This window comes from Piliocolobus tephrosceles, chromosome 20 (genome assembly GCF_002776525.5).
Source record: "Piliocolobus tephrosceles isolate RC106 chromosome 20, ASM277652v3, whole genome shotgun sequence".
NCBI lineage: Eukaryota > Metazoa > Chordata > Mammalia > Primates > Cercopithecidae > Piliocolobus > Piliocolobus tephrosceles.
In genome coordinates, this window is record NC_045453.1 from 10642958 (window position 1) to 10667423 (window position 24466).

The 24466-nt window shown below is 38.6% G+C and overlaps 1 protein-coding gene across 1 annotated transcript in view; it reads left to right on the forward strand.

The window, feature by feature from the left end:
- Positions 1-24466, forward strand: part of CTNNBL1 (catenin beta like 1) — a 177614-nt gene that overhangs the window by 81822 nt on the left and 71326 nt on the right. The window contains exons 8-10 of the mRNA XM_023227877.2: positions 1497-1569; positions 1808-1866; positions 3364-3512. Coding sequence (XP_023083645.1) covers positions 1497-1569; positions 1808-1866; positions 3364-3512 — 281 coding nt within the window. The remainder of the gene's footprint in view (positions 1-1496; positions 1570-1807; positions 1867-3363; positions 3513-24466) is intronic.

The following is a 24466-nucleotide window of genomic DNA, read 5'->3' on the forward strand; positions in this document are numbered from 1 at the left end:
TGCAGTGAGCTGAGATCTGGCCACTGCACTCCAGCTCGGGCGACAGAGCAAGACTCCGGAGTAGCTGGGACTACAGGCGCCCGCCACCTCGCCCGGCTAGTTTTTTGTATTTTTAGTAGAGACGGGGTTTCACCGTGTTAGCCAGGATGGTCTCGATCTCCTGACCTCGTGATCCGCCCGTCTCGGCCTCCCAAAGTGCTGGGATTACAGGCGAAACCATTTTTCTTAAAGTGAAACATACCACAGATTGCATTAAGCCCTGACTAATATGCTGAATTTCTTGAAACAAGGCTTCAAGCTTGCCCCGGGAGCATATCTTACATTTAGCACATGTAAGACCTTGCATTTATAGATCTTTTAACCTAAGATGGTCATACTTGGTCGACCTCCTGAAACCCTGTAGGCTGCACTTAGCTTGATGAGGGAGACGTGCACAGAAAACTGAAATGATGCTGAATATTGCTTGATTAGGTGCAATTCTTCCTCTTTAAGTACAAAACCAGTGTCTAAACAGATCTGTGAATGGTGGTAAGGTGATGGAAGTGTTAGTTCCAAAATAAATACTTCCCTTGTCTTTTCCAAGTACAGAAATTCTTTGTCATTTCAAAAACACAGATAGGTAGCAAAGGTTGCTGCTGATTAATAGTCATTGTTTACGTGCCTGCATTTTAAGGATCATGGACACCATAAATAAAAACACATCACTGAGACTCGCTTCTCTCTGTGCACCTTCATCCAAGGGGCAGTGATAATGGTGAGATATTTAAGTCTCACTACCGAAGCAACAGTGAGGACAGCCATGAAAGATAGTCTGTGCAGTAGATGTGTCCCCTCTGAAACTCCCAAGTAGCAGAGCATGCAGCAGGGAAAGAATTGTGGGTAGTAATTTGGGTGTTAAAATATTAACACATTTTTGCATATTTAATGTGGTTTCCTTTTTAAATAGTAGGCAGATTATGGCATGCTAGCAGATAGGTTTATGATTTCAAATTAAATTTTAAGCATTAAAAAAATCCAGAAGGAACTACTTTGTGATAAATACATTCAGTTAATCAAGAATTGCTTTCTTTTCAACTTCTCTGCTCATATATTAACTAATTTATAGCCTAATTTCATGATTGTAGCTTGTGAATTAAGCTTCATGGTGAGTTTTAGTCTTAAAAGTTCAAAACTCTCATTCTTCTAGTTCACATTTGAGTACTATGGGCTAGACATATATAATCTCTGGACTCAAAATGGGAAATCTTGGAAGTCTTTACCGAGGAGGTAGCCTTAATACCTGGGCATTAAGAATGTGAGAACCATTGTTTCAGTCTGTCACTTTACTTGGTTCTGGTCTCTTGAGAGCAGAGGCCAACGTTTTCCCCCTTAACTGCCTTTTCCCTTTCTAACTTCTCCTTCTCTCTGACTCAGATCGTAGTACTCATGAAAAATTTGTCCTGGGGAAGGAAGCAAGACTCCTTAACATTTTTCTCATTTCTCCTATTTCCCCATAGGCAAAGATGCCTTTCGACGCCAACAAACTGTATTGCAGTGAAGTGCTGGCCATATTGCTCCAGGACAATGATGGTGAGGCGCCCTCTCAGTATTGATATTCTGTTAGGATAGGAGCCAGGCTTGTTTCAGATCATGACAGCAAGCTCTCTTGCCTTTGGCATCCCCTTGCTCTCCCTCTCGCTCCCTGTGCTGCTTTTGTACTCTGTCAAGCTGTATTGATTTTGTTTGCTGATGTATCAGTGTTAGACGGCTGTAAAATCTGACAGTTAGGTTCATTTTTTTTTCTTTCTCTATTTTTCCCCCCTTTTAGAAAACAGGGAATTGCTTGGGGAGCTGGATGGAATCGATGTGCTTCTTCAGCAGTTATCTGTGAGTAATTCTTATGCTTCCTCTCTGCTGTAAGATACATGGCCTGCTTTGAATGGGAGGTGGAGCTGGAAATTGTGAGAAGGAATGAGCCATGTGCTGCAAGCCATATGGAGTATGTTGGCAGGTTTGAGGGTTATATGGAGGGACATGGTTTGCCTCCTTTTCTTAGTCATTTGCTCTTTATGACCACACATCACTGTGTGTCAGATATGAATTTTCTTCGTCTTCTGATATGATATTGTCAACTCAAAAAAGATGTGCCTCCTGCTTAAGTGTGTATGTTTTGGGCCAGGCATACCAAATTATTTTCATTTGACCCACTCCCAAGATTGTTCACCAACCTTCCTTTCAGTCTGCTGTGAAAATGGAGTATGTTCATTTAGGATCTGAATAAGCTCAAGGAGTCCAAGTTCCACTGCAGTGGGGTGGGGGTCAAGGGGAGGATAGGGGAGGATGTGGTGCTGAAGGCTGGAGTGAGAACTTGGAAACTGCCATTTTGTCACTGTAAGAAATGTAAATCCAGTTGAAATGTTATTCTGCTGGCATTCTGAAAATACTGTTAAGATTTCCTCTTACAAGTTTCATCTGTGTTATTCTAAAAACAGGACTGAAAATAGATCATTTGGATAAAATCTTGAGAGTGTTGGGAGAGTCTGAGATGTCAGTTTGCATACAGCTTCCATCTTGGTGCCAGCAGCCTGAGTGGCTTGGCCTCCACCCCAAAAATAGAGCTTTGAAATGTGAATCTGTTTCCAGTTCTGGGAAGGTGCTTAGTCCTTTTCCTGTGAGACTATTGATCTTCTCGTAGTAGACTGTATGGGTATGCATATACTGTTTAAAGGCTTCTCTTAACATGCCTTACATCTCTGGCAAAAAGAAGGCTTCTGCTGTAAGCCCTTCCCATGAATTAAAGCCCCAGCTCCCCTGTGAGGGAATTCAGTGGCCTTGATTGTCGGGAAACACTTCCTTATATTGAACCATGATTCACCCCCCTGGATTGTGGTTGCTTTTAGAAGGGGAAGAAATGAGATATGGTTGGGTTGGGCAAGTGGAGGGCTTTGAGAGTAGTTGGCAAAGTTGTTTCTCATCCTGGATAATGATTTCAGGGGTGTTCACTTCATTCATTTAGTTTTATATGTCCTTTATGGAGTTGTTCTGTATCTGTGTTATATTTCACAATAAAAAGGTTTTGGTTTTTATTTGGGTTTTGGTTTTTAAAAAAAATCTGCTTGCCTGGAACTGTCAATTACTGATGGACCCAGTGGTCAGTTGAGTGTTTTGGCTTTTGTTTGTTTGTTTGTTTGTTTGTTGCATTTATTTAATATATGCGAATTATTTAGTGTCTCTAAAATGGAAACTGATGAGAATTTTGTTTGGTGAGCTTCTGTTTCTTCAGCCGTAGAGTTATGACCCACAGGTTTTAGAAATTGTTGGATGGAGGCTCATGAAGAAACATTCTCTTACAGTTCTGTGCTTTGTGCTGTTTTTGCTTGACAGGTGTTTAAAAGACACAATCCCAGCACGGCTGAGGAGCAGGAGATGATGGAGAATCTGTTTGATTCCCTCTGCTCCTGTCTAATGCTTAGTTCTAACCGTGAGCGCTTCCTGAAGGGCGAGGGTCTTCAGCTGATGAATCTCATGCTCAGGTATGTTTCGAAAGTCCTAGTTTTCCCACCTTTTTGCCTGACTTTTCACTATTAGCTTGAATTCAAGAGCATGTAGCTATGGTCATTTATTCTGTTGGGTTTCCTAGACTTTACCCTGAAGAGTAAAGTCTTCAAGCATGAGGATGTGTTTGTGTAGGTATGTGGTCTTTCCCAAAGTTAGAGTAGATGAATAAAAAGTATATTGTGTTCTGTTTGTGCCCTACTGTAGTGGTTGCTAATATGTCCACTCCATTGAAGGACGTTGGTGTTTTTCCTCTCCTTCCCATAGTGTGTTAGTTTTGGGGAAATCTAGTCATTACTTCTAAACTTGGACTAATTTTCTGTATATATCACATAGACCTATCTATGCCATATGTTTTTCTGTATTTTTATTGAAAGCAGTATATCATTCGTATTTTTCACTCCTCATTCAGTAATGAGTTGTACATGTGCTATATGCCTAGCTTAGGAAATATGAAAATGTGCAAGATAGTTCCATAAACTTATTTATAGTACTTTCCTTGTATGTCTTATTATTTATACTCTAATTCCTGAAATTGGATCTTATATTAGTTTCACAGTTATTTTGTAGAATCCTAAACTTAGAAGCAAAAGGGGAAGAGGAAGCTTATACTGATAATTCTTGAGACCCTGTCTAGGAAGGGGAGTAGAGAAGTGTGTGGGGAAAGGCTGAGAGGATAACCAGAGTGTGCCATAGGGTCAAGGGACTTTAAAAAAAAAATGAGCATGTTTATGTGGTTGGAAAATTCTAGTCATTATGAAATTGTGCCCTACAGAAGGAGCAAGTTGAGATTTAAAGAAAAAACAAGAAAGAAAGAAATGGAGCCAGAGTCTGCTGTCTTAAAACTTCAAGTATACTGAAAGCTCTGTTGAACTAAGATATTTCTTTGGAAAGGTTTTTCAGAAATGTGATATATATTTGTTAAATAGAATTTAGAATACTAGCATACAAAACTGCTATTAAAACATTGACAAGGTACTATGTTAAGTGCTGGGCATACACAGAAATACCTAAGACAGAATTTCTGTCTCCACAAAGTTAGAAAAACAGTTCTGTGACCTAAACACAGCCTGTCTTTGGGTGTATATTTTCTTCTAGTCTTTTCTTCTATAATTTTTAACAACTTTTTAAGCCTGCCACACATAACGATTTTCTATATTGCGACATTTCAAACATAGCATGCTGTTTCCCGTGCTGTGAATAATCTTCATGGGAGTTTTCAGTAACTGTATCATGGCCTCCAAGGGACTGTAGCTTAGTTGGTATTCTTCTGTTGTTGGCATTGAGGATATTTCCAATGTTTTACCATTATAACAAATTCTACAGTGACCATTTTTGTGTTTAAAATGATGTTAGGATTATCCAGGTACAGTAAGTCCTCACTTAACATCATCAATAACATTCTTGGAAACCACAACTTTAAGCGAAATGATGTATAATGAAACCAGTTTTTCTGATCATTGTTACAACAGTATTATTTGAGGATCTGACCTGCTATATCCCGTTTTACTTAAAGTTGCCATTTCCAAGTCTATCTGTGATGTTAAGTGATAACTTATTGTGTATATTTCTAAAACATCTTAAAAGGCTTCTGAAGGGCTGGAGGCACAGTAGGCCTCTTCATTTGTCCAGTGCGTACCAGACCTTGCATTGACCAAAAGTCTTCCTTTGAGGAATTGCTTTCAAAAACAATTTTTTTTTTTAAAGTGCAGAGCGGGGCATGAGAAATTACTCAGAGGCCTTTTGTGTTTAGCTGATTTTTGCTAGCTTTACTCTCTTGAGTCTTTTGTTTATCTCCCTTACCCTTCTAATTGCTTGTCCTTTTGTTTAAATGACCCACCTTCTCTCAAGTAAATAACAGAAATAGAAGATGCATTTGGCTTCTTGAGTCTTCTAACCTTAACACAATGGTCTGAAGAGACTTTTCCTTAAGCTTCTTAAAGGTCTGAATTGCCAGTGTCTTTGGATGGTTGAGTGCAAATATGAAGTGATATATTTCTGTAGCATATGGCTTGGTATTGCATAGCAGTGGGGAGCTGAATAAATAACCAGAAATATGGATTATTCAAACAGGAATGCTGAGATTCAGGGAGGCTAATTAAAGGAGAGCTCCAAAAGACTTAGAAACTGTACCTCTCTAGATCTCCTAACTTTTCATTTTTGAATGCTGAAGTTGCTGTTATATTCATTCTTTTGCATTAATTAGCTATATTAGCAGATTCAGCATTTCCTTTTTTCTCTTTCCCATACTCTTTGTTCTGTGTTATTTTTCTTCTTCAGACTCCCAAATGGAAAGTTTAATTGGGATGGAATATTTTTTTCCATACTATAGTCACCCTTTCTGATCTTCTAGTAAGAGCTGCCAGGTGGCTCTTTGTCTAGAGAGAGCCTATTCAAGACTAAGAAGCTGTAACACTAGAGGTTCAGGAAAGTGTCTGTGGTTCCATTGCCCCTAAATACAAATCTTTACTTTGACTCAGTCTTTCATCAGACAGTTGTGAAATGCCTACGTGGAGAGGTGGCAATATGGAGGAGGGTGGAAGAATGGGCCTGGGACTTGTAAGTGTGGGTTTGGAACATGCTGTTTCACTTATTAGCTCTGGATATTTGGCAAGTTACTTTAACCTTTGTGACCTTCTCATTCTCAGTTTTTCATCTGAAAACTGGCACTAATAATACCATATTTACAGGGATTTTGACAGAATTAAACTATATGAAGTATCTGGGAGAATTCTACAGTTGCAAAACACTGCTAAGGTACTATGTTAACTTTCTATGTTAAGTGCTAGGTTTATACAGAGATGCACGAAACAGGGTTCCTGCCTCCAAGAAACTCAAAGTCTAGTGAGGGATGCACACATTAAATAACTATAATATAATTTAATATGGTGACTCTTCAGAAGAACAGTTACTTTTGCATGTATGTACTCAGTGAATTTTATTCCTTTCTGATTATTGATAAGGAAAGATCACAGACAAGATACTCATTGATACATACTCCCTCCTTCCCACATATGCCCTCCTTCCCACACATATGTGCGCACACACACAAGCATATACTCGCTACCAATTTAATATTTTTATCTACTTTATTGAGGCATAATTTTTATACAACAAAATGTATGCATTTTAAGTGTACAGTTTTGACAGATGTTTCCACCACCACAGTGAAGACGTAGAACAGCACTATCGAGTCGAAATGTAATGTGAGATAGGTAATTTTACATTTTTAGTAGCTACCACATTTAAAGGGTTAAAAGAAACAAAAATAATTTTAATAATGTATTTTGTTTAACACAGTCAAAAATTATTTCAACATGTAATCAATATAACAAAATTATTAGTAAGCCATTTCACATTCATTTTTTGAGACTAAGTTTTCAAAATCCAGTGAACATTTTACATTTACATCCCAATTCAGATGCTAAATTTTCATCAGAATACTTGATTTGTATTCAGATTTCATAAAATTTAGAGTTGAAAACAGATTCTTATACTTAAGTTTATCCAAAGAAACTTAAATGTTTTCCAAGAAGTCTGGTATCAATTTTTAAATTTTAAACTTAAATTTATTTAAATTGTATTTAAAATTTAGTTTCTCAGTTACAATAGCCACATTTCAGATGCTCAGTAGCTACACAGTGGCTACCATATAGGATGATGTATCTACAGATCCTTTTTATCACTCCCAAAAGTTCCCTTGCATGCCACCAGGCCCGGCTAATTTTTTAAAGATATTTTTGGCAAAGATGGGATTTCACCATGTTGCCCAGTCTGATCTTGAACTCCTGAGCTCAAGCTATCTGCCTGTCTTGGCCTCCCAAAGTGCTGAAATTACATTTGTGAGTCATTGCACCTAGCCAAATGCCTCCTTTTTCATTTGTTTTTTATTTATTTGATCTTCTCTCTTTTTTTCTTAGTGTGGCTAAAGGTTTGTTGATTTTGTTTATCTTTTGAAACCTTTCATTTTGTTGATCTTTTGTATCTTTTTTTGTTGGTTTGTTTGTTTCATTTATTTCTGCTCTGGTCTTTATTATTTCTCTTCGTCTACTCGTTATGGGTTTGGTTTGCTCTTGCTTTTCTAATTCTTTAAGATGTTAGGTTGTTTATTTGAAGTTTTTCTACTTTTTTGTTGTAGGTGCTTATTGCTGTAAATTTTCCTCTTAATACTGCTTTTGCTGTATCCAATAAATTTTGGTATGTTGTGTTTCCATTTTCATTTGCTTCAGACTGTTTTAATTTCTTTCTTAATTTCTTCATTGACCCACTGGTTATTCAAGAGCATATTTTTTAATTTCTATGTTGAATAGTTTCTAGAATTCCTCTTGTTATTGACTTCTAGTTTTATTCCATTGTGGTCAGAGAAGATACTTGATAGATTTCAGTTTTCTTGAATTTTTAAAGAATTGTTTTGTGGCCTAACATATGAACTATTCTTGAGAATGACCCATGTGCTAAGGAGAAGAATGTGTGTTCTGCAACTTTTGGGTGATATGGTTTGTCAATATCTATTAGGTCCATTTAGTCTATAGTACAGATGAAGTTTGATGTTTGTTGATATTCTGTCTGGATGTTTGGTCCAGTGCTGAAAGTGGGGTGTTGAAGTCTCCAGCTTTTACTGGGATCTGTCTCTCTCTTTAGCGCTAATAATATTTGCTTTATCTATCTGGGTGCTCCAGTGTTGGGTGCATATGTATTTACAATTGCTATATTCTCTTGCTGAATGGGCCCCTTTACCGTTATATAATGACCTTCTTTGTCTCTTTGTCTAATTTTTGTCTCGCTGTCTATTTTGTCTGATTTAAGTCTAGTTCCTCTTGCTCCTTTTTGGTTTTCATGTGCATAGAATATCTTTTTCCATCCTTTTATTTTCAGCCTATGTGTGTCTTTATAGGTGAAGTGTGTTTCTTGTAGGCAATGGAGTGTTAAGTCCCATTTTTTAAAATCCATTCAGCCACTCTATATCTTGTGATTAGAGAGTTTAGTCCATTTATATTCAATATTTTATGTAAGGACTTACTCCTGCCATTTTGTTATTTGTTTCTGGTTGTTTTGTGGTATTTCCTTCTCTTCATGAAGGTGATTTTCTCATATGGTATGTTTTAATTTCTTGCATTTTGTTTTGTGTATCTGTTCCATGTCTCCTGACTTGATATTACCATGAGATTTACAAATACTATTTAATAACCCATTATTTTAAACTGATGACAGGCTTCACACTGACTGCAGAAACAAACTGACAAGCAAAGAGAAAACTAATAAAAACTCTACACTTTAAGTCTACCCCTCTACTTTTTAACTTTTTTGTGTTTCTATTTATATCTTGTTATATGGTCTATGTCTTAAAAAGTTGTTGTAGTTATTTTAATAGGTTCATCTTAGTCTTTCTACTCAAAGTATGAGTAGTTTATACACCACAATTACAGTATTATAATATTCTGTGTTTTTCTGTGTACTTGTGTTTACCAGTGAGTTTTGTCCCTTCAGATGATTTCTTACTGCTCATTGGCATCCTTTTCTTTCAGATTGAAGAACTACCTTTAGCATGTCTTGTAGGATGGGTCTGGTGTTGATGAAATCCCTCAGCTTTTGTTTGTCTGGGAAAGTCTTTATTTCTCCCTCATGTTTGAAGGATATTTTCACTGGATATACTATTCTAGGGTGAAAGATAGTTCCTTCAGCACTTTAAATATGTCGTGCCACTCTTCCCTGGCCTGAAAGGTTTCCACTGAGAAGTCTGCTGCCAGACATATTGGAACTCCATTGTATATATTATTTATTTTCTCTTGCTGCTTTTAGGATCCTTTGTTTATCCTTGACATTTGGGAGTTTGGTTATGAAATGCCTTGAGGTAGTCTTCTTTGGGTTAAATCTGCTTGGTGGGTTTCTGTAACCCTTTGTACTTGAATATTGATATCTTTCTCTAAGTTTGGGAAGTTCTCTGTGATTATCCCTTGGAATAGACTTTCTACCCCAATATCTCTATCTCCTCTTTAAGGCCAGTAACTATTTGATTTGCCCTTTTGAGGCTGTTGTCTAGATCTTGTAGGTGTGCTTCATTCTTTCTTACTCTTTTTTTCTTTTTCTTTGACTGTGTATTTTCAAATAGCCTGTCTTCAAGCTTACTAATTCTTTCTTCTCCTTTATCAATTCTGCTGTTAAGAGACTCTGATGCATTCTTCAGTATGTTGCATTTTTCTGCTTGATTCTTTTTAACTATTTCAGTATCCGTAAAATTAAATAGGATTCTTCGTTCCTTTTGTGTTATCTCAAATTTCATAAAGCTTCCTCAAAACAGCTGTTTTGAGTTTTTTATCTGAAAGCTCACGTATCTCTGTCTTGCTGGCATTGTTCACTGGTGTCTTATTTAGTTCATTTGGTGAGGTCATGTTTTCTTGGATGGTCTTGATGCTTGTGGATCTTTGTCAGTGTCTGGGCATTGAAGACTTAGGTATTTATTGTAGTCTTTGCAGTCTGGGCTTGTTTGTATTCATCCTTCTTGGGAAGGCTTTCCAGGTATTTAGAGAGTCTTGGGTGTTGTGATCTGAGTCTTTGGTTACTACAGCTGTGTCTGCATCAGGGGGCACCCCAAGCTCAGAGCTCTGGCTCTTGTAGACTTGCAGAGGTACCAACGCTGGGTAAAATCAAAGAGAATTCCCTGGATTACTAGGCAGAAACTCTTGTTCTCTTCCCTGACTTTTCCCCAAACACATGGAGTCTCTCTCTCTCTCTGTGCTGAGCTGCCTGGTGCTAGGGGAGGGGTGACACAAGCAAGCACCTCTGTGGCCACCACTGGGACTATGCTGGGTCATTCCTGAAGCCAGCACAGCACTTGGTTTCACCCAAGGCTCACACTGACCACTGCCTGACTACTGCCTCTGTTCATTCGTGGCCCAAAGGCTCTACAGTTAACGGGTAGCAAGTCCAGCCAGGCTTGTGTCCTTCCCTTTAGGACAGCAAGTTCCCCCCAGCCCCAGGCAGCTCACGAGATGCCACCTGAGAGCCAGAGCCTGGAGTTGGGAACCCTAGAAATCTACCTGATGCTTTATTCTATTGTGGCTGGGCTGGCACCAATTGAATTTGTTTTATTGGAGGGCATCTTTTTTTAGAGAACCAACTCTTGATTTTGATGTAAATATACATATATATGTGTGTGTGTTTACGTATACATATATGCATATATGTGTGATATAAATATGCATATGTATGCATATATATGTGGTCTACAATGCTTATAGCATTTTGTATATTTGTATACCTTTCCCCCTGCCTTTAATTCTTCTTTTTTACTTTTTTATTTATTTTGTTGCCCTTTTTCCAAGTTTCTGAGTTAAACGCTTAATGCTTTAAAAAATAATTCTCTTATTTAAAAATGAAAACATTTCAGGTGAAAAATTTCCTGTCAATATTGCTTAGTTTTATTCTCTATTCCCAAGTGATTAAGTCTTATTTTATTATTACGGTAACAGAAAATAGAGGCTGTAAAATACTTTTCTGAATTTGAGATTTTGTTTGTGGCCTTATATATGGGTAGTTTTTATAAATATTCCATGAACATTTGAATAGAATTTGTGTTTCTAGGGTATAAAGTACTATAATTATATCATAAATCAACTTTATAAATATATTCCGTTCTTTTCTGTCCTTTTTATCCCTTAATTTGTTTAGTCTCTAACCATGGTTGTGGATTTTTTTGTTTGTTTGTTTCTTCTGATCCTTCCCATATCTTTAGCATTTTTTTTTTTTTTAAAGAGACAGGATTCCACTATGTTGCCCAGGCTGGAGTGCAGTGGCTGTTCACAGGAGGCAATCACATGCACTACAGCCTCGAAGTCTTGGAATATGATGATCCTTCCAGGTAGCTGAGACGATAGGCACCTGCTGCCACACACCTTTAGCTTTTTATGTCATTTTGTGTTACATGTAACTCTTGTTAAGGACACATAACTGTGTTTTTTTAATCCAGTGTGAAAGTTTGTCTTTCGGTAGATGAATTTAACTATTTGATTTTATTGTAATTACTATTATGTTTAGCCCTCTTCCTGTTTATTTTGTTTTATGGTTTCCTTGGTGGTTTTATTGTGTTTTGTCTTATCTTTTTTCACTTCCATTATTTTCCTCCTCCTTTGGAGATTTGGAAAATACTATTCTTTCTATTAGTGATTACTTTTAGTTTTTTAGAAATGTGGCTTTATTTCTTTGTCTATGAACATTTGAAATTGTTTCTAGTTGGTTCAGGATCTGGCCTCTGCCTCATCCTCCTGCTGCCGTCTCTCTCATTCTTTCCTTTCTGCACATTTACATTCCACTCTCTAAACCAAACTATTTTAGATCCCTTGACACATTTTGTTGTTATTATTATTTTGATGAATCTCCTTTGATGTTTAGGCTTAAACTTCTTTAAGCAGCCATTTTCTTCCATGTCACTTCCCCCATGTCTGTCCTCACATCCCCACCCCTACATTTTGAAGGTTGGATGCTAGCATCCTTTGCTTCCTCTGTCGGAGCACTTTCCGCACCATGCATGGTAAGTTGCACAGCTGTGTCTTCAGTTGTACTGTAATACTTTCCAGAGCAGAGACACATTCTTCTTCCTCTTTGTATCTCCAGTACCTAGCAAAAGATACACATTTGGTTTTCTGTGGACATTTTCTAAATTAATGAGAAACATTTTGCTGTTTAGAATCATTGGCCCAAGGAATTTCTGGCAAACCCTGTTCATAGACCCAAAGAAGGAGGAGTAAAAAGCCTGTTGCCGAGAACTCAGTCTCTTGCCTGAACATACTTAGTTCTGTTTTCCCTGTCAAATTTTTCAGTGCATGGAGAGCACAAAACAGGGCCATAGTATGGTTGTAATCCTGATCTTGAGGCTCAGGGGAGGCTAGGAGTCCACTCGAGTCCAGGGCTTGCTGCCCCGTTTGGCCTGTGCCCATGCTGGGCTTCCGAACAGAAGCTGCACAAGCTTCACAAATGAGCTTATTCCCCTTTGCCTCTCAACTCTCTTCTTCCATTATCCTCCCAGGTATTTAGGGTTATATTGGGTTTTCAGTTCTTATCACCTTTCTTCTCGAGGTTCAAAGAAGTTCTTCATGCAGATTTGTAGTCTCTGAGCTTTCGTTTCCAGGAACTGTTTATGAAGCATCATACCTACTCGCCCTTACCTCACAGCCCTCTCTCCTCTAGTTTCCCTGTCACACAGATGACTTTTCTCCATTCCTGTGTTCAGACTGTCTAGATTTCACAGTACTTGACAGAATCAATAAGAAGAAAAGCTTTCTTGTTTTTCTGTCTTTGCCAAAGGACAGATGAAGACATCTTGGAAAAGAAGAAAAAATTGTTTAGGTGATGTTTAAAAGTGGAACTAGTGCTGTGAAGAAAGCAGTGGGTAGCCATCCTAGAGTACAGGAACCAAAAAACAGAAAAGGAATTTCTCATTTGGTCACGTTAGTGTTTTGATAAATGAAAAGAAAAGATGAGGTAAGGGTAGAAGACACAGAACCTCTCAAGCAGTGGAGAACCGTGTACTGAAAGGCAGAGAGGACCAGTTTGATAGTCAAGAGTTAGGTTACAGTGAGGATGTTTGGATGGTCTTTGGCAAGCAGCAGAAGAGTTAACATATGAACATGAACCAAGTGGTAGTTCTATAGTCTGGGATGTTTGAGAGTAAAATAAAATTCAGGAAAGTCACAATTTATTGTGCTGTTTAACAAAGTGATCAGATTCATCAGATTCAGAGGTTCCAATCCACAAAAATAAGACAAAATTATACTTACTTGGGGTGGCCATTTTAGAATTAGTCAGGAAATGAGGATGGAACTATAACAGTACCCTCATTGTCCCCGGAGGGAGACTGATTTGCCATTTCCGTTTGTTTCTTCGTTACAGATACCTCTCTTTGGTAAGATGGTTGCTACAAATAGAAGATTCCAATATATCAGGTTTAATTATAGCATGCACTCTAAATCATTTGCTTGTTGCCACCACAAAGCACTTTTTAACAGTATGTCCTTGTATCAGAATACTTCAGTGTTCTGTAAAGAGCAACAGAGCCAGTGGGAGACAAAAGAATTATATTGTCAGTTTCCTTGAAAATGTTGACATGAAGCTTATTACTTCTGCTGTAAAACCCTGTTCTGGTTAGAAAGAGAAGAGACCACTGTGATCCCAGGGGATGTGTACAAATGCAGCTTTGGGTTATGTAGAATAAATACAGTGAACCGATCTTGGTTATTAACTGTAAAGGCAAAAAGAGAAAAAGGAGGATACACAGCCACATCTGTTCCAGGAACCACCAATTTTTTTTTTGTTGTTGTTGTTGTTCTAAGGTTTTCAATAAGATTTTCCTTAACCTAAAGAAAAATGTCTCTGATAAAGAAAACAAGTAAAATGGCAATGGTATAATAGGTGCAGGGTAAGTTTTTGCAGGCCCAATTCTGGACTGTGAGCTTGTGGCAAAGCATATAGATAGGCCCGCCTGGGGAGCTTTGGATTTTTATTCCCTTGTTCTTTTCCTTACTCTACTTTGCTTTTGTTCCTAATGAACATCTGAAGGTCCAAACTATGTTGCATTTTATTCTTGTCATCCTTTACAGTTTTTCAAGAGCTAGAGTCTTTTCTTCTAACCTCTAGTCTGCCAGGATTCAAGTGCAAAAGCAAAATAATAATGGAAATCTTTTAGAAGTCAGCTGTGCTTCTTGATGGGGCCGTATACAGGTTGTGTTACAAGCTGCACACACAGCTCTTGCTGGTTCGTCTAACAAGGAGCATTCTCTTTCCTCTTCAAGCTTAATATTACCATTCTCCCTTAGATGGATAGTAGTAGTTTGCACCTGTTCTCTAGGAACCAGAAAAATACTCCAAAACACAAAGTAATCCTTCCAACAGTCCTCCAGGCTGGCATTACCTTTTAATAAATGGGAAAGTGCTGTGGCAAAGAAGGTAGATAAACTGAATCAAGATTACCTGGCAGGAAGTGGCGTAAGGCCTGTGTAAGCCCTGCCATCAGACCTTATAGCTATTCATCATTCCAGTGTAGTTTAAATTGTACGTATTTAAAGTATACAATTTGGTGAGTTTTGCAATGTGTATAGACCTATCATACCCCCACTGCAAGCATGACAGTGAATATATTTGTCACACCCAAATGTTTCTTTGTGCCCCTTTGTAATCCTCTCCCCCTGCCTCAGTGTCTTCAGGCAACCATTGATTTGCCTTCTGTCTATTACGTATTAGTTTGCATTTTCTAGAATTTTATGTAAATGGAATCATACAGTATGTTCTTTTTTTGGTCTGACCTATTTCACTCACTGTAATTATTTTGAGATTCGTCCATGTTGTGTATCAATAATTAGTTCCCTTTTCACTGCTGAGTAGCATTCCATTATATGGATATATTGCAGTTTGTTTATTCACTTATTGAAGGATATTTGGGTTTTCAGTTTTTTGTTCTTATGAATAATTCTGCAGCGAGCTTTCATGTGCACATCTTTGGGCAGACGTTTTAAATTGCTCTTAGGTAAATACTTAGTTAAATTGCTGAGTCATATGTTGGATATACAGTTAACTTTTTAAGGCACTGCCATACTGTTTACAAAATGGTTATAGCATTTTAAAATTCCACAGCAGTGTGTGAGAGTTCCAGTTGCTCCACATGGAGCAGTATAGTCAGTCTTTTTTGTCTTAACCGTGGTTTTAATTTGCTTTTCCCTCGTGACTAATGATGTCAGGTATCCTTCGTGTCCAAATTTGCCATCCATATATCTTTTTTGGTGGTATCTCTTCAAATCTTTTGCCCATTTTGGGGGTAAGGGGTTATTTGTCTTATTGAATTTTAATAGTTCTTTATATGATTTATATCAGATGTTACCCCCCTTACCCCTAGAATGCACAGCAGAAGTTGAGAGGCAGGTGAGCAAGCATTACTGCCTGACCTCTGCACCTGTAAGGTCAGCAGTGGCATTAGATTCTCATAAGAGTGCAAATCCCATTGTGAACTGCGCCTGCGAGGGATCTAATTGTGCGCCTCTTATGAGAATCTAATGCCTGATGATCTGAGATGGAACAGTTTCATCCTGAAATCATCCCCTGTCCTTGTGGAAAAACTGTCTTCCACTAAACTGGTCCCTGGTGCCAAAAAGGTTGGGGAACACTGATTTATATCGTGTAAGACCTACATGTTTTACCGATATTTTCTCCCAGTTCATGTCTTGCTTTTCATTACAATCTTTTGGAAAATTTTCAGTTTTGATGAAGTATAATTTTTTATTTGTTCCAGTAGTCTTTTTCTGTTGGTGTCATTGAAGACATTTATTCATTTTGTCTGTTGTCAAACTTGTTGGCAAAAAGATGTTCATAAATATTCTCTTATTATCCTTTTAAAATCTCTAGAGTCTGTATTTGATGTGCTCTTTCTTATTTTTGATGTTGGTAATCTGTGCCTTTTTTTCTGATCATTGTGGCTAGAGGTTTATCAGTTTTACTGATCTCAAACTATCAGTTTTTGTTTTTGTTGTTTTTCTGTTTCTGAGTTCAGTGATTTCTGCTCTGGTCTGTATTTTTTTTCCCCTCTCTGTGTGTGTGTGTGTGTGTGTGTGTGTGTGCGTGCGCGCACATCTGTGTGTGTGTTTGAGATGGGTTCTCGCTATGTTGCCCAGGCTGACCTCTAACTCCTGGGCTCAAAAGATCCTCCTGCCTCAGCCTCCTAAGTAGTCGGTACTATAGGAATGCACCATGATGCTGGACTTTTAATCTTCATTATTTCTTTTCTTTACATTACTCGGTGTTTAATTTGCTATTCTTTTTCCTGCCAACTGCTCCGAAATCTGAAACTTTTTGAACATCAACATGATTTTCAAAGGAAATGCTCATTGAAGCATTTTGAATTTTAGATTTTCTGATTAGGAAATCTGATTAGGGATGCTCAACCAGTATAATGCAAATATTGCAAAACTGGAAAAAAAATATTGCAAAACACTACTTGTTCCAAGCATTTCGGATAGGGATGCTCAACCTGTAGGTGTTTACTGCTATGAATTTCCCTCTGATTGCTACTTTAGCTATGTCATATGGATTTTGATATGTTGTATTTTTATCTTTATTCAGTTCAAAGTATTAATTTATCTTCTGATTCATCTTTGACCAATGAGTTATTTAGAAGTATGTTGTTTAGTTTCCAGGTATTTGGAAATTTTCTAAATATCTTTCTGTTACTGATTTCGATTTTTATACCATTCATTGTGGTCAGAGAACATACTTTGATTTGAACCTTTCAAAATTTATTAAGACTTGCTTTTGGCCCAGAATATATTCTTATGTTGCTAAATATTGTATACTTGAATATGTATTCGCTGTTGTTGGATGGAATGCTTTATAAATGTCAAATAGGTTAAGTTGCTCTTCGTGTTGTTCAAATTGTCTATATTCCTACAGATTTCCTGTCTTATTCTATCAGTTATTGTGTGAAGAATATTGAAACCTCTGACTATAATTCTGGATATATCTATTTTTCCATTCAGTTCTATCAGCTTTTGCTTCATGTATTTTGAGTTCTTTTAGCTGCTTAAACTTTTAGGATTATATGTTCTTTTGTTTAATCGACCCTTTTATTATTATGAAAATAACTTTGGTTATCCCTGGTAATGTTCTTTGATCTGAAATCTACTTTGTTTTATATTAATATAGCCACTACAGCTTTCTCTTAATTAGTGCTAACGCATGGTATCTTTTATCTTCTGTTATGAACTAAACTGTGACCCACTCCCCACCAAAATTCATTTGTTGAATTTGGAGATAGGGCCTTTAAGAAGGTAATTAAGGTTAAATGAGGCTGTAAGAGTGGGACCTTAATCCAGAAAGACTGGTATCCTTGTAAGAAGATGAAGAGGCACCAGAAGTACTTGCACACACCTGTGGGGTAAAACCTTACAGGAGTGAACTTCTGTTTCTCTCTCCAGGTTTTTATGCTTCTGTTGTCATACATTTTTATTTCAAAATGTTATTAGCCCTGTTATACATTGTTATTTTGTTTAAGTGGTCAAGTGGTCAGTTATCTTTTTTTTTTTTTTTTTTTGAGACACAGTCTCATTCTGTTAACCAGGCTGGAGTACAGTGGTGTGATCTCAGATCACTGCAACCTCTGCCTCCAGGGTTCAAACGATTCTCCTGCCTCAGCCTCCCAAGTAGCTGGGACTACAAGTGTGCACCACCACGCCCAGCTAATTTTTGTATTTTTAGTAGAGACGGGTTTTCACCGTGTTGGCCAGGCTGGTCTTGAACTCCTGACTTCATGATCCACCTGCCTTGGCCTCCTGAAGTGCTGGGATTGCAGGCATGAGCCACCGTGCCCGGCCAAATGGTTAGTTATCTTTTTTAAAGAAATTTTCGAAAATAAAGAGAAAAGGTCTTTTTTATTCACCCAGTTATTTGTCATTTTACTTGCTCTTCATTCCTTTGTGTAGATCCAAATTTCCATCTGGCGTCAGTTTCCTCCTGCCTAAATGACTTCCTTTAACATCTCTGGTAGTGCTGGTCTACTGGTGATGACTTCTGTCAGCTATGTATGACTGAAAAAATATTTGCCTCATCTTTTTCTTTTCTTTTGAGACACAGTCTTGCTCTGTCACCCAGGCTGGAGTGCAGTGGCACAATCTTAGCTCACTACAACCTCTACCTCCCGGTTTCAAGCGATTGCTGGGCCTCAGCCTCCTGAGTAGCTGGGATTACAGGCATACACCACCACACCTGACTGTTTTTGCTTTTTGTTTTTTTTTTGTTTGTTTTTTTTTTTTTTTTGAGAGAGTCTCACTCTGTCACTCAAGCTGGAGTGCAGTGGTGTGATCTTGGCTCGCCACAACGTCTATCTCCCAGGTTCAAGCGATTCTTCTGCCTCAGCTTCTTGAGTAGCTGGGATTACAGGTACCCACTACCATGCCTGGCTAATTTTTTTTTTTTTTTTTTGTACTTTAAGTAGGGACGGGGTCTCCCCATGTTGCCCAGGGCGGTCTTGACCTCCTGGCCTCAAGTGATCTTCCTACCTCAGTCTCCCAAAATGCTGGGATTACAGGTGTGAACCACCATGCCTGACTGCCTTCATCTTTGAAATATATTGTCACCAGGTATAGCTTTCTAAGTTGATAGGGTTTTTCTGGGTGTTTTTGTTTTGTTTTGTTTTCCTTTCGATACTTTCAGTTGCTCCACTGGCTTCTGGCTTTCTTGGTTTTCGATGAGAAGTCTCCCATCATTCATATATGTGTTACTCTATATGTAATTTGTCCCTTTTTTCTGGCTGTTTTTAGGATGTTCCCTTTCTCATTGGTTTTGAGTTTATGATGTGCCTTGGTGTTTTTTCACGTCTCTGGTGTTTGAGTTTTGTTGAGCTCTGGATCTCTGGGTTTATAGTTTTAATCACAGGTTGAAATTTCTCAGTTATAGGTATGTATATATATATAATTTATTTTTCATTTTATTATTATTTTTTTGAGACAAGGTCCCACTCTGTTGCCCAGGCTGGCATGCAGTGATGCAATCTCAGCTCACTGAAGTCTCTGCCTCCTCCTCTTGGCCTCAAATGATCCTCCCACCTCAGCCTTTCAAGTAGCTGGGACTACACAGGCATGCCCCACTGTGCCCAGCTAATTTAAAAAATATATTTTTGGTAGAAATACGGTTTTGCCATGTTGCCCAGGTTGGACAGTTATAGTTTTCAAACATTTTTCCTGCCCGCATCTACCTTTCAGGGACTATAATTATATGTATGTGATATAATTATAAATTATTATATAATTATAAATTGTATATTATAAAATGATTCCATGTATATTAGGCCATTTGAAATTTCCCAACCACAGTTCACTGATGATTTGTTCATTTTTTCATGTATTCTTTATTCTTTGTGTTTTATTTTGGACAGTTTCTATCGTTGCGTCCTCAAGTTCAGTCTTCCGTTTCTTCTGCAGTGTTAATCTCATTGTATTTTTCCTCTGTAGATGCTCAGTTTGGTCTTTTTTTCTATGTTTTTAGTTAACACGCTGAAGCTTTTCTCGACCTTCTGCATTTTATGTATCAGTTGTAGTTATAATTATGCTTTTACTATCTTTGTCTTCTAATTCTGTCACCTGTGTTATTTTTACTGATGATTTTTTCCCTCTCTCTGTGGGTCATATGTTCCTTCTTTGAATCCCTAGTAATTTTTAATGGAAATTCAAATATTGTGAATTTTACCTTGTTAGATGTTGAATTTTTTTTTATTTTTGGAGGAGTATTTCTGTAAATGTTCTGGAGCTTTGTTCTAAGATATAAAGTTACTTGGAAATAGTTTGGTCGTTTTGAGACTTACCTTTAAGCTCTGTTAAGCAGAACCAGATTAGTCTATGGCTAATAATGCCTCACTACTGAAGCACTACCCATCTGAATACTCCGCCAGGTGCACTGTGAATGAATAAGATTTTTCTACCATAACTGGTGGGAATACAAACTATTCCTGGCCCTCTGTGAGCTCTAGGATTGTTTTTTCCTACTTCTCTTAGGCAGCTTCTCTGTGCAGCAGTGATTAGTTTGCTCACATGCTTGTGCTTGTCAGTTCTGGAGACTGGAAGGGGCCCTCTGCAGACCTCTGTGCAGTTCTCTGCTGTAGTCCTCGGCCCTGTGGACTCCTAGCTCTGTCTCCTCCCTTCTCCAAGGCCTGGAAATTCTCCAGCAGTCAGTTGGGCTTATTGCATGTGTTATCCTCCTGATGTAAAGTGTCTAAAAAGCATTGTTTTGTTCATCTTTTTTTTTTTTTTTAAACTTTCAGGGTTAGGGAGGCTGTAAACCCAGTCCTTGTTACCCCATTTTGGCCCAGAGTGGAAGTCCAGCACTATATGACACTTTTTAAACTACATTTTCTTATTCTTTATTCCTGGTGGATAGTAACGCAATTAACTTTTGTGTATTGATCTTATATTTAGCAACTTTGCTCTATCACGTATCAGGCATCAGTCATAACATTGTTATTTGTGGAATAACAAGCCCAAAATTTCAAGCACTATCAATGACAGGTGTTTATTTTTTACTCATGGTTCATTCATCACTGGCCATCAGAAGCTCAGCTCTACACCTTCTTTATTTCAGGACTTGGGCTGAAGGAGCAGGGCTTCATGGTACATGCCTATCTCATGGTGCGGGGAAGAGACCACGTAATACAATAAGTCTTAAAACTTCTCCTCTGAAGTGCACGTTACTTACATTCACAGTTTATTGGTCATACACAGTCACATGGCCAAGTGTGAGGTCTGTGGTGGCAGGGGTGTGATACGAGCGGTGATGTGTTGGAGCCGGCTCATGTAGGTTCACGAGAGCTGATGGTGCACATCTCTTCCTGTCACTGCATTTAGTGATATCATATTAGTCACTTGAAATTGCCTGTGGTCATATTTATTGTTTGTTTCTGTTTTTCTTTTTCCACCCACCCCACCCTCTGGCTGTGGTCCTATTGATCTTACTGTCTAATTCCTAGAAATCCTGGATCCTGTAAAGTGATCTTATATTTCAGGCTGTGTAATGTAAGTGAACTTTATCATGCACATTGTAAAGCAAACAAAATATGATCTCATGTGACATTATCCAGATTTCTTGCCAGGATTAGTTTTGGCTCACAGAATCTTTTAAAGAACACCTTGTTGCTTTTTTTTTTTTTTTCTTTTAATTATTCATTCTCCCTTATCTGGGAAAGGAGAGGATTTTACCTCTTTCATTTGTCCGTCAAATAAGTTTCCTTCAGGGTCCTAGTCTTCTGTTCTGAATATTTTCTGTGCCCTCCCAGGGTAATCTTATTCACACCATGGATTAATTACTGCACATAGATTTGATGACTCTTTCAAAATTGTCCCTATTGGTAACTTCATTCCTGGACTTCAGACATATAAGTTCAAGCTGGACATCACTGCCGTGTTCCACAGGCATCTCAGGTTCAATCAGAGCTCAACCTTTTGCACCCCCGCCTTTCTTACCAGTCTTTCTGCCTCTAATATTGTTTCTCTCTTCCTTCTGCTCCCCTGTCCCCATCACTGTCCAACACACTGTGGCAAGCATAATCTTTCCTACACACAGAAGTCAGCCTGTCTTATGTTTTGCTGCTGCCCCTCTTACTCTTTATATTCTAGCAGTACCATGCTCCACTTCCCTGAATGTCCCATGCTTATGCGTGTCTTTGCATGCGGTCTTGTTTCCTTCTGCGTGAAATACCCTCTCCCTCTTTGCCTATCCAAGAAAAACATCCCCTGAAGCGTGGTTCAGGCATCATCTCCTTTGTGAGTCCTCCCTGACTCAGACATGGTCAGCCCTCCTTCCCGCATTCACTCTCTGCTTTGTATATACCTCCACCATAGGACTTAGCTTTTCTCAGTCTGCCTATTCTCTGCCTATCTGTCTCCCCTGTGGACCAGACTCCTTGGGAGCAATGAGCTGTGCCTTGTCTGCATCCTGGACTTAATATCTGGCACCTGCTAGGTACCTCATAAATATTTGATGAGGGAACAAATGAACAAAGAAAATCATACTCAGAATCTATGTTTATAGCAAAAGTGTTTTTGCATAATAAAGAAGAATAAGCTAATTAAAACTACAACAGAAAACGTTTTCTCCCACATCAGAAGGCTCACTGTTAGCAGAATAGGGAGCAGTGGATGACTCTCAGCCATTTCCCACAACCCCCCAGTTTTATAGAGGCTAGCATTCACATTGGTCCTGGCGTGATCGACAGCCTGATGAACCCAGACAAGACTAAGATAAACTACTTGTCCTCCAGTAGAATAAATATTTCAAATAAAGTCAACCCAAGAAAGTCAGGCCAAACAGCTATTGATTGCTAAAAGCCTGAACTCAAGCCCAATGAATATTCCGAAGTTCACCTCCATGCTGCTTGCCTAAATGGTGATCAATATGCAATTACTGCCCCCTCTAAACGTGTCTTACACTGCCTACCTGAAGAAGGATTTTACTTTTAAAATCTTTTGTTTGTTGAATTTGCTTAGGCAGGAAAAAAAAAAAGAGAGACTTGGCTGCACCAGAGTCTTTTGAATTGTATTTCAAACAGTTCTGTGTTATTTGTGAAATGGTTTGAGCGTATGCTGAATGGTAACTGAAGGTGCTCTATTTTATGACCGCCATTCATTTCAAGAGGCCTTTTCCTGAGTGACTAAACAATACAGATATTATATCTCAATTTCCTAAATTTTGCTCACATGGTTATCTGCCCTAGTCATGACCTTTATAAATTCAAGTTTGTAAGATGCTAAAATCCAGCTGCAGTGAAAACAAGTTTCTGTTGGAATTTTCATCTTAATACAAAAAATTCCTTCCTACTGAATTTGGAGCCTTGTTTACCTGGCTTCTCATATTTAAGATTTCATGCTTTTCTGAAATAGGCCTTTTTCACACCATTGCCATAGTCAGAACCTTTGGACATTTCTCATTTTTGTTGTTGCCAGAGTCTCCTAACTGTCCTCCCTTACCCCCAAGTGCTGTCATTCCCATCCCTTCTTCACACTGCTGCCGGATTAAGCCTTCTAAAATGTATCTGTCCAGGGCCCTCCCTTATTTGAAATTCTCACGCCTTCTCAACATCTACAGGATGGAGCCTGGGTTCCCCGACAGCACCTGTGGAGCCTGTCATGACCGTGTTCCTCGCCGCCTATCCTCAGTTATCTTCCACCACCGGCCATTCGGCACTACCTCTAGTTCCCTGGCTGGCACGCTTCTACAGGCTGCACACACCTTTGCACATGCTGTACACCCGCCACTCCCAACAGTGTCCTCGCTCTTCCTTCTCTGCCTGGCAAATACTCATTCCTTAGACTTGGTGCAGAAGTCACCTGCCATTTGGCATCTTGACTGACTTCTCCCAGATAAGGCAAATTATCTCCTCTTCTCATCATCTTGGACTTAATTTCCATTGCTTCAGACTTTTGAAAGCATTTTTATTTACGTCTTCTTAAATCGCTTAAAGACAAGGACCTTATAGTTCCTAGCAGCTAGCATTATGCCTGCTGCATAAAGACATACACTCAATAGTATATGCCTTTTTTCTTTGAAACTCAATAGTTGGATTGACGGGCATTTGTGAATCTTTGTATTGTTTTGATTGATCCACAAGGGAAATAAAGATGGGAATAGGTTAGCATGAAGTAGGATGGCCAGCTCTCTCTCTTTGCCCAGGATTGAGGAGTCCTGGGATGTGGTACTTTCAGTGGGACAGTCCTAAGTAAACTAGGATGGCCTGTAGCTCCAAGGGGCATTGTCAGCAAGCTTTGTACCTACTCTCCTTTCCTCCGCTGTTGGGACCCAGTCCTGGCTGGCTAGTCTGACCCAGGATAGCACTCTTTGTAAGCAGTAGCACTTTAATAGTGCAGTGTTTTAATAGTGTTGTGTCTACAAAAGACTGTCCAAAGGGGATATTATTTCTGATTCATTTTCTTTGGCTTTCACATGAGAAATTGGATGAAAGGCTCTGGGTTATTACCCCGTTTTTGATGAGTACTGCCTTCTCTTGCAAGACCAGTCACTTCCTTCCAGCTGTTTATTTCTCCCTTGTTTATCTTTGGTCTCCTCATCACCATTGGCTGTTCTTAAAAATAGTAGTTTAAAAAAATTTCGACCCGGCTTCCCTCTCAAACTGATGGGGTTCCTCCTCCAGGCTTTACTAAGGCGTAACCTACACTCACCCCTCTTACTTTCTCACCTCCTTTTACTTTTCGCTCCACTTCTGCCCTACCACTGCTTTTTGGAAGGTTGCTAGTGGCTTCCTGATGATGGAATCTGGTGGCCGTTTCTTTTGCTTTTTTGACAGGCTGGAATCTCTTCAGAAACTGTCTCCTTCCTCTGACTAAAGTATTCCTTGCTTGTGTGCCCACTGTACTTAACTTATTATTTTGTTACCTAGTTATGTGTTCATTTATTT